At 38.1% G+C, this 11,174-nt stretch overlaps 1 protein-coding gene across 1 annotated transcript; it reads right to left on the bottom strand.

The window, feature by feature from the left end:
• Positions 1 to 9,368: 9,368 nt before the first annotated feature.
• Positions 9,369 to 10,616, bottom strand: LOC131641795 (uncharacterized). Its single transcript, XM_058912103.1, has one exon. It carries the CDS (start codon positions 10,614 to 10,616, stop codon positions 9,369 to 9,371), a length of 1,248 nt encoding a protein of 415 aa, XP_058768086.1.
• Positions 10,617 to 11,174: the final 558 nt, after the last annotated feature.

The following is an 11,174-nucleotide window of genomic DNA, read 5'->3' as shown; positions in this document are numbered from 1 at the left end:
ATTAGAGTACCACATTATCTTATACAAAATTCATATTTAATGTTATCATCAAAACTAGAAAATATGGTAAGAACATTTCATGTTCTAACAATCTCCCCCTTTTTGATGATGACAAAAACATATAGAATTGATATGAATTTGTATCCAGAATAAGAGATGAAACAGATGAAGGCATAAAGAAAATAATCAGAGCATGTTAAATCTATCTCCCCTTGAGATTAATAATCTCCCCTGAAATAAATTCCAGATGAATTTAATATAAAAAGCTTCCCTGAGTATTTTCCATTTCAGAAGAGACTTTGCAATTGAACTTTTTCTTAAGATGATTCAGAGCTTCCTTTTGGACAACATCAAAGCTTTAAATTTTCTTTAGAGAACCAGCGTATCAGAGCATCAACTGATCTTTTAGAATTTCATTCATTAGCTTTAAGATCTTCAGAACATTAACTTGCTTTTCTCCCTTACGCAAATAGAATATGTTTCTCCCTTTTTCAGAGCATTATATTCCTGCACACACTTTCAGATATAGAGCTTTGCATATCTTGTTAGAAAATGTTGAGACTTAAGCTCAGCAACTGATATAATAAAATCAATTCAATTAATATGTTTCTCCCCCTTTTTGTCAGTCATCAAAAAGCATAAAAAGATTCAGATGAAAACACATAATGAAAGGGAAAGAACAAACTTCATTGATGATTAGATGAAAGTACAAAGCAGATGCAAACAACAAAATAAAACTACTAAGACACAAGACACAGACTAAGAAAGTTTAGAGGCTAAGAGGGCTAGGATGTTATTGATCTCAGCGGTATCCTCTGCTTGCTTCTTATAAATTTCTTCAGACTTTTGCATCCAAGTCTTGAACTCTTGGTTTGTATCCTCTTGCTTGGCCAGACGATCAAAGACAGCCTCTTGATTCTTCTGAAGTTCCTTCAGAGTGTTCCACACTTCAGAAGTTGAGGAACTAGCAACAGAAGAAGAAGGAGGAGCTTGAACCATTGGTTGAGCAACTGGATTAGCGTCAAACCATGAGAACAGAGTTTCCATATCCCCTGTCAGAAGAAAAAAATCCTTAGTAGAAAAAGGATATTGTTTTGGCTTCCAAACCACCATAGGCAGATGATTATCAACTTCCATCTCATCAGCTTAAGGCTCCATCTCATCTACTTCATATGCAGCAGCACGAGAAGATTCAGCCTGCAGAGACATCCACTTCTTGAGATCCTGAAGAGCCTTCCAATGACCAAAGTCCAGAGCTAGACCAGCTAGACCAAGAGCTTCAGAGACACAGATTTGCTGAAGATCCAGAACTTCAGCTTGCAGCTCTTTGGTGAAAACATCCCAGAGCTTTTCAATGGCCACATGATCCAGCTTATTGTCATGGGCAGCCTTCACAATTTCTAACCTGTTCTGTACCCTGTAGTTAAGTACCTGAAAACGAGTATCAACAGAGGGTAGAGATGGGGTGGTTCTGATAATGGTTATTGGCTCTTGGGGTTTTGAAAGAAGGTATGGCTTAGAGGGTCTATTTGGAATGAGAAGGGGGTGGTTGAGATGGGTGCAGATTCTTCTTCATGATCAGAGTCAATAATGACAACTGGGGGATCAGAAGTAGGATCTTGGTTGCGAGGGTGGTGAAGGAGAGAATCAGAGGATGAAGAGGATGGTTCAGAGAAATTGCAGAAGACAGGAATGTCAACTGCTGGTTTAGGGTCAGATTTTGGAGATGTTGGTGGAGGTTGGGGAGCAGATGTTTGAGGTTGAGAAAGTTGAGGCTGTGAATATTGAGGTTGAGAAGCGGAGAAGGAATTAGGTGGGAAGATAACATTGAGAGGTGGAGGGTTCAAAATGATAGGTTCTGGGGATTGAAAAGGTTGTTTTCCTTTTGAGATGGTGGATGAAGATGGAGGAATATTTGAAGGTGGTTGTTTTTGTTGTGGGGGAAGATCAGAATCAGAGTCTAAGATAGAGTCATCTATCTGATCTATATCATGTATAAGTTTCTTAATCTCTTCCGATGATTTAGGGATTATGAGAGAGAGAGGGTCTGCTGTTGATACTTGTTCAGAAACATTAACAGACGAAGGTACAGAGCTAGATATAGAAATACCTAAACTTTTCTTCTTCTTTTTATTCCGAGGCTTGGAAGGACCATCTCCAGAAGACTTTCTCTTCTTCTGCTTCTTCTCCGGTAAGGCATCCAGAGAGGGAAAATTTCTGCCTCGAAGCCAAGTTGGATCAAACTATGTTTTGTCTCTCAGGCAAGACTCCAAATAGAATAGGACAGAGTCTGGATTTTCTTCCTTGAAGAACAACTGAAAGTCATCAACTGGATTTCTTCTTGTCATAATTTCTTTGACCACTATGGGTGGAGAAGTGACATTTTCAATCAGCTTCATTTTCCTCAGACTATGGGCAGTCAGAGTACTCCCACAGATAGTTGTTAGATCTTGGACTGCGCCAGCTTTCCTCAGAGCATCTATCAGACCACTCTCTGTCAGAATGTCTGATATAAGCCTACCCATAGGGATTATGTTCCTCTTGACCTTTAGATATTTGATTCTTTCTGCCTCTTTTGAATCCTTCACATGGTTCCACATATGAGTGAACAGAATATGAGGCAAATCAATCCTCTAACCCTTCCCAATGCAGTACAGAAGGAACTGCTGGTCTTGATTGATGTAGGTTGCAGAAACAGGAGATTTTCTGTGGTTGATGCTACCCAGAATAATCTCGGCCCAGATTCTATAGGGATCCTTCAGATCCTTGGTGTTTGCTGAACCTATACCAGATGTAAAAATTTCTGGGTAATCTGCTTCCCAGTTTGTTCTTCCTGGAAGTGCGCCAGTTGCTCCACCCAATCCTTTGAGATTTAGTAACTTCCTAATGAGAGTTTCAGTGATTGAAATCTCTTGACCCAAAACGAAAGAGATGATGGCTCTGGGGGTAATGGTTGCATGAATTCAGAATTCTTTTACCAAATCTGGATCAACCGGTCCAATGAGACGATCAAAATAGTTTGTCCAGCCTTGAACCATCATATTTACTTTAATGTTAAAGCCATCTTCTTGAAGATTATTGAAATCCACCATTAGTTCACAGAGAACTTCCAACTCTGCAAAAGGAATCAAACATGTTCTTGTTGGTGGTGTGAATGCTGGTGGTTGTTGTTGAGATGAAGCATGTTGTTGTTGTTGTTGCTGAGAAGATGAAGGGTTTGATATTGACGAAGCCATTGTTGATGAGAAGTTGAGAATTTTGGGTTGTTTGGGTTTAGGATTTTGATAAAGACAAAACAAAGAGCAGAAATGCATAAACAATTGGAGAATGAAGGAGTGAAAAGAGAGAAAAATGAAGATGAAAGGAGAAAATATAGACACGGATTTGAAAAAAAATGCAATGAAGTTCTGAATGAAACGGTTACAGAAAATGCATTTATGATGAAAGACGTTAATGGAGGTAACATAAGATTTGAAAAGATTTTGCATAGTTACCTAGGGAGGCATCTCATCAACTGCACGCACGCTTGTCACTTCTGATGAACACGTGGTCATCATCTTGGAGTAGCTAGTGACATCTGTTTTGTTTTAAAAGAAGTTCTGAGTCATACTAGGCACATGAAACGTTAGAGATAACAATTTCAGAATATCCTTATGAACAAACACAATCAGAACATCTGATAATAGGAAAACATAAAAATATATTCTTCAATCTAAAAACATATCAGAGCTTCACTCTCACTTCACTCTAGGCATAAGTCCATACCAATATTTTTCAAAATGAACTTAAATCTATCTTCAGCAAGGGGTTTTGTAAAGATATCAGCCCATTGATGGTCTGTATCTACAAAGTTTAAAGAAAGAACACCCTTCTGAATATAGTCCATAATAAAATGATGTTTAATCTCTATATGCTTAGCTTTAGAATGTAAGATAGGATTTTTAGAAAGACAGATAGCAGAAGTATTATCATAGAATATAGGAATGTTACTCATATATCTGATAGTCTCCTAGCTGACTTTTCATCCAGAGCATCTGTGTACTACATCCAGCAGCAGCTACATACTCTGCTTCAGTTGTAGATAATGCAATTGTGGCTTGTTTCTTGCTATACCAAGAGATCAGATTTCTTCCCAGAAACTGACAGCTTCCAGAAGTACTTTTTCTTTCAACTCTATCTCCAGCGTAATCAGCATCACAATAACCTACTAAGTTGAACTCTTCAGATCTTCTGTAAGACAAACCAACATTAGTAGTACCTTTCAGATACCTAAGAATTCTCTTAACAGCAGTTAAGTGAGATTCTCTAGGATCTGATTGGAATCTAGCACACAAAAAAACACTAAATAAAATGTTAGGCCTATAAGAAGTTAGATAGAGAAGAGATCCTATCATACCTTTGTAGATCTTATGATCTACCTTCTTACTTACCTCTTCCTTACCTAAAATACTAGTTGGATGCATTGGAGTTTTAGCTTCCTTACAGTCTGATAACTTAAACTTCTTCAGAAGTTCTTTGACATACTTAGTCTGATATATGTAAGTCCCTTCAGAGGTCTGGTTTATCTGAATGCCTAGAAAGTATTTAAGCTCTCCCATCATGCTCATTTCAAACTCTGCCTGCATAGACTTAAAAAAATCCTTTCCTAGAGAGGCATTAGATGTTCCAAATATAATATCATCAACATAAATTTGACAAATTAAAATATCCTTTTTACAGGTTTTATAGAAGAAAGTTGTGTCTACTTTTCCTCTTGTGAAACCATTATCTAGAAGGAAAGAACTTAATCTTTCATACCAAGCTCTGGGAGCTTGCTTCAGACCATATAATGATTTCTTAAATATGAAAACATGTTCTGGAGACTTAGAGTCTTCAAAACCAGGAGGTTGGTGAACACAAACTTCTTCATCTATATAACCATTTAAAAAGTCACTCTTAACATCCATCTGATACAAAGTGATGTTATTCTGAGTGGAAAAAGAAATTAATAATCTAATAGATTCTAACCTGGCAATTGGTGCAAAAGTTTCATTATAATAAATACCTTCTTGTTGACTATAACCTTGAGCAACCAGTCTGGCCTTGTTTCTGATTACTTCACCTTTTTCATTTAGCTTGTTTCTGAAAACCCACTTTGTTCCAATAATATTAAATCCTTTAGGTTTTGGAACCAGATCCCACACATCGTTTCTTTTAAACTGATTTAACTCTTCTTGCATAGCAATAATCCAATCAGTATCTTCCAGAACTTGATCAACAGATGTTGGCTCAATCAGAGACACTAATCCAAATAGAGATTCTGCATTGTTCTTTAGAAATGATCTTTTCTGATGGGATCATCTTTGTTTCCAATGATGACATCTTCTAGATGAGCTGAGATGATTCTTGAGGATCTTCTGACTATTGGTTCTTCAGAGATTCTGAGACTCTCTAAAGAAGCAGCAACTTGATCTTCTGAATCATCCTTTCCTCTGGGTTCTTCATGATCTGGATCAAAAATATCTATATCTACAAAATTCTCATTCTGCTTTGGCTTTTCAATGCCAAGCTTATCATCAAATCTGACATGAATTGATTCCATAACTATCAGAGTTTCAATATTGTATACTCTGTAGCCCTTAAAGCGTTCAGAATATCCAAGAAGAAAACACTTTTGAGCTTTGGAATCAAACTTGTTCAGATGATCCTTAGTATTCAGAATATAACAAATACATCCAAAAGGATGGAAATAAGAAATGTTGGGCTTTCTGTTCTTCCACAATTCATAAGGAGTCTTATTTAGAATAGGTCTTATGGAGATTCTATTCTGAATATAACATGCAATGTTAATTGCTTTTGCCCAGAAATGCTTAGCCATATTGGTTTCATTGATCATGGTTCTGGCAAGGTCTTATAGAGGGAGAGTTACCAATACCAATGGTTCCAGAGCCTATGATCTTGCCCTTCTGGTTCCCTCCAAACTTTACGTGTCCTCCAGATTTAACTTCTAGATTTTGGAACATAGACCTTTTTCCCGTCATGTGACGTGAGCATCCAGAGTCCAAGTACCATGACATGTTTGTCTTTTGTGCTGTTAAGGAGATCTGCAACAGGGATAATTTTATCCTTAGGTACCCACATTCTTTTGGGTCCTTTGAGGTTAGTTTTTCTCATGTTCTGATTGAACTGAGATTTAGCATGGGGAGCATCAGAATGTGCAGCATGATATTTCCTAGTGTGTGACATGGAAATTCTTAGGATGTGATGTGTATTTAATATCATGTGAATGACCATACTGGAATTGTTTATACAAAGGTTTATATTCAATAACCATCTTGTCAATAGGTTCCAGTTTATATGGGATATCTCCCTCATATCCTATACCTATTTTCTTGTTTCCACTCACTCCATATATCATAGATGCCATCTGGCTTCTACCTATACTTCTGGATAGGAACTTTCTGAAACTCAAGTCATATTCTTTAAGAATATTGTTTGTGCTTGGAATAGAAGCATCTGGACTAGAAGATGTTTTTAGACTTTCAACATCTTCTGTTAATTTTAAAACTTTTTCTTTGAGTCCAAAGTTTTCTATCTCAAGTTTCTTAGTTTCAGATGCAAAGGTCTTTTTAAGACTTTTGTATTTGATACTAAGTTTACTCTTGATTTCCAGAAGTTCTGAGAGACTAGAAACAAGTTCTTCTCTAGATAGTTCAGAAAATACCTCTTCAAAATCTGAGTCAGATGCAGATTCTACTTCATCATCCACAATTTCCATGAATGCTATGTTCGCTTGCTCAACTTAAGAGTCAGACTCTTGATCAGAGGAATCTGAGTCATCCCAAGTGGCCATCATACCTTTCTTCTTCTCAAATATTTTCTGGGGCTTTTCTCTCTGAAGCTTAGGACATTCATTTTTGAAGTGTCCTGGTTCTTTGCATTCATAACAGACTATACTTTTCTTTCCAGATCTTCTGGGTCCAGAAGATTCTCCCTTTTCAGGTTTCTTGAAGCTTTTAAATCTTCTCTGCTTGCTTTTCCATAGTTGACTTACTATTCTAGAAATAAGAGATAATTCATCTTTTTCTTCAGACTCTGAGTCATCCGATCTTTCTTCTCTAGCCTGAAAAGCGTTAGTACAGTTTTTATTATTTGACTTTAAAGCAATAGATTTACCTTTCTTCTGGGGTTCATTTGCGTCAAGCTCAATTTCATGGCTCCTTAGGGCGCTAATGAGCTCCTCAAGAGATACTTCATTTAGATTCTTAGTAATCTTGAACGTTGTAACCATTGGTCCCCATCTTCTGGGCAGACTTCTGATTATCTTCTTGACATGATCAGCTTTGGTGTATCCCTTGTCTAGCACTCTCAATCCAACAGTCAGAGTCTGGAATCTAGAAAACATTGCTTCAATGTTTTTATCATCTTCCATCTTGAAAGCTTCGTACTTCTAGATGAGAGCCAGAGCTTTTGTCTCTTTGACCTGAGTGTTCCCTTCATGAGTCATTTTCAAAGATTCAAAAATATCATGGGTTGTTTCCCCGTTAGTTATCTTCTCATACACAACGTGAGATATAACATTTAGCAATATGGTTCTTGCTTTATGATGATTTTTGAACTCTTTCTTTTGAGCATCATTCATAGCTTGTCTACTAATCTTGACTCCAGCAGTTTCGGGATGTTTGTAACCATCCAACACTAAGTCCCATAGATCACCATCTTGACATAGAAAGTAGCTCTCTAGCCTATCTTTCCAATATTCAAAATTTTCACCATCAAAGATTGGTGGTCTGTTGTATCTATTGAAATTGTTACTACCATTGTTGTTTTATTCATTAGTAGGTGGTACTGGAGCTGCCATTTGCGTGTTTTTCTCCTGAATCTTTTGTCTAACACTTTTAAGTGCTTGCACCTAGAACCAAGGCGCTCTGATGCCAATTGAAGGAGTGAAAAACACTTAGAAAGGGGGGATTAAATATGGGTTGTTTCTTTTTGGAAGATAAAAATAATGAACACAATTATTTTTATCCTGGTTCGTTTGAACTCAAACTACCTCCAGTCCACTCTCACAGGTGATTTACCTCCACTGAAGATTTAATCCACTAATAAAAAATTATTACAATGGTTCTCCACTTAGATCAACCTCTAAGTCTTCTTGAGTCTACAGATCACAACTTGATCACTCAAGAAATTTTGGGTTACAAAGATACAATCAAATACAAGAGATTAATGTTGCTTCTAATAAAGCTGTAATTAACAAATGATTTTTCTCTTAAGCTTAAGTTCTAAATCTCACTAAGTATACAAAAGTATGTGAGCTTGAAGATGAAGTTTGCTTCTATGTTCTAGAGCTTTAGCGTGAGAAAGGTTCAGAGTCAGATGATGAGAATGTGAATAATGAATGTAGGCTTTCTAACATTTCTCCTTGCTGACTTCTTCCTTTTATAGGCATGAGAATATGACCGTTGAATAGTACTGCAATTAATGCTTTGCGTGTACAGTATAATGTTTCATTTAATGTTTCACTCTTTTGTCAACTACCTCGAGCCTTGCAATAACTGCTACTTCTGACTTTGCTTTTTGTAGCCATACTTCCAACGTTCCTTTTGTCAGACACACAGACTAGTGTAGTTAGTCTTTTCATCATTTGCTTTCTTCTGGACTCAGACGTTATGTAATGCTTTTGATCATCAGAGTTTCCAGCGTTTGGTGCAGATCAGAATTTCAGCGCTTCAGCCTTTGGAAGTTCTTTAGAGCGTGATACCTTTAGAGCATCAGAACTTGCTTCTGCTTGTCATGATCTGAGAACTTCAAGTTCATCTTCTGATGTCTTCAAAATCATGTTCTGATGAGACCATCCAGAACATCTAAGACAGAGCATCTGAAAGCTAATGTAGTGCATACTCTTTTATATTTTTCCTGAAATGGAAAACGCAATTTATTAGAGTACCACATTGTCTTATACAAAATTCATATTTAATGTTATCATCAAAACTAGAAAATATGGTCAGAACATTTCATGTTCTAACAGTTCTCTCGCAATGCTTTGTCAAGCCAAGCTTGACTTCCATGCACCTGGAACTCTAAACTTCTTCGTTGATCCTGTCATCGCTTTGTCGGAGCTTCGACATCAAACTTTCCTTTTTCGCCTTATGTTAAACTTGCATATTTTCTTTGGAAATAGCCATCTCATCAAGCTCCCGTTTCTTCTCTAACCATCTAGCGTCAGCTTCTTCTAAGGCATTCTTCAATTCGACAACCTAATCAAAAGTTTTCACAATATTAATAACTCTTGGTCTTTTCTGCGCTTTCTCCCTTCCGCTAGACCCTTCACCATTCATCTTCAACTAGCGACTCAAAACCAGATTCTCCTGATTGACAACATAGAGCTACATATTCAAGTCCAAATTCTCTTCACGTAGCTTTTCGTTGGCATCCGCCTTCTTCAGAAAATTACTAAATGACATATCAATAGGAAAATCGGGCCCATGCGTATACAATGGTTCCTCAGGAGGGAAAGGAACCCCGTTGCATTCGACTCTCTTCTTCACCCACTCCTCATAATCAGGATGAGCCACACAATCTCTTTTTCCTAAATCTGCCTTGATTTTCATTCGTACGTGACTCCACGCTCTGACGGCTCTCTGTAAGGCAGCGGTATCTTGCAACACATCATAGTATAAAGCTTCTTTCACAAATCGATCTTCGAGAGGACCCACTAAAGAAAAACCTAATTGTCGCACAACAAGACATGGGTTGTAATTAATACCGCCTGGAATTCCCATGAGAGTAACGCTATCAAACTCCCCACAACCGAATATCATCTCGTCATCTTTCCAGTCTAACCCCGCAGCATACCAGCGAATATCCTTGGATTTTAGTCCCATCAATCTCTTAGCCCAACTCAAAGAATCCTGAGTAGCCACGAACGCTCCTTTGCAAGGCAAATGATTCTTGAACCACATGTACAACAACGGAATGCAACAGTTCACAACACCTCCTGTTCCCTTGTAGTTTCTGGAGTGCAAAAAATGGTATACATATCCCAATAAAGTAGGAACACGATCCCCTACCATGAAGATGGGAATGGCGTTGATGTCCACGAAGTCAGGTATCTTAGGAAACAAGACTATCCCATAGATACATAAAGCCAAGAGAATGTTGAAATCTTTCCAAACCCCCTTGTCAGCAGCAACATGAGCCCTCTTCAACAGAGACTCCAGAGAGAAACCAGAACGACTAACTTTAGATTCAAAGTTAGCTTCCGCCCATGACTTGCTTAAATAAAGAGCAGGTGCCAACTGATCAGATGACAGAACGCCCATAGTACTGTAGAAAGGCGTCTGATGTTTGACCAGAACTCCCACCAGATATGAATACTCCTCCAAAGTAGGCATCAACTGAAATACAACAAAAATGAAACAACGCAGAGGCGGATCGTAGAATTGCAAGAGAGTGTGAACACCTCTCTCCTGATAAACTGTCAAAGGCGAGTCCATTATACTCAGTATCTTTCCATAACTTCTCTCAATGACAGCCTCATTCTCTGGGGGAGACTTCTCAGCCAAAGCCAATAATGCACCCACGGAAGGCTTCATGAACTTGTACACGATGTTGCGATTCTTGTGCTGACACATCTTGAGAAGGCTCTTGCTCGAAATTAGAATAAAAGCTACAGACACCTGGAAATAAGAAACATGAATGTTAAAATGATGCAAAATTTCTATGCACATAATACAGGATCAAGGTTCCACATAATCTGGACAATGTTGTGTTGATTCTGACATCAAACTGATTCCGAGACCAAACTGAACATTCTCAAAAATTTGTCATTACAACGGAACAAGTTCATAGGTTCGGCACTGATTAGAACAAGCATTCCGGGTAGGTAGGAGCCAAGGTTTCCTGTCCTATCCTAAACCTCACTGGTAAGAATCCTAAACACACGCAGGATGTCCCTAATGGTCTCCAGGAATTTCAAACAAACAATGAGAGCACCTGCCTAGTGCAATAAGCATGCAGGACATCGATCGCCTCAACGAGTTCTCTCCTGGTTGTGGTATGCTATGCCAACCCTACATGCCAAGCGCCACGAGAGCCAAAATAACTATCCTCGCTAATCTAAGTGTATGCTTGGTCTGGGTAGTGGACCTTTTACCTCACAGAACAACCCGCCCGCCAAACAGAAAACCAGC

The sequence above is a fragment of the Vicia villosa genome, unplaced genomic scaffold (assembly GCF_029867415.1).
Source record: "Vicia villosa cultivar HV-30 ecotype Madison, WI unplaced genomic scaffold, Vvil1.0 ctg.004082F_1_1, whole genome shotgun sequence".
NCBI classification, from domain to species: Eukaryota; Viridiplantae; Streptophyta; class Magnoliopsida; order Fabales; family Fabaceae; genus Vicia; species Vicia villosa.
Note: the sequence above shows the minus strand (reverse complement) of the source record. Positions and strands in the feature narration are given on the sequence as shown.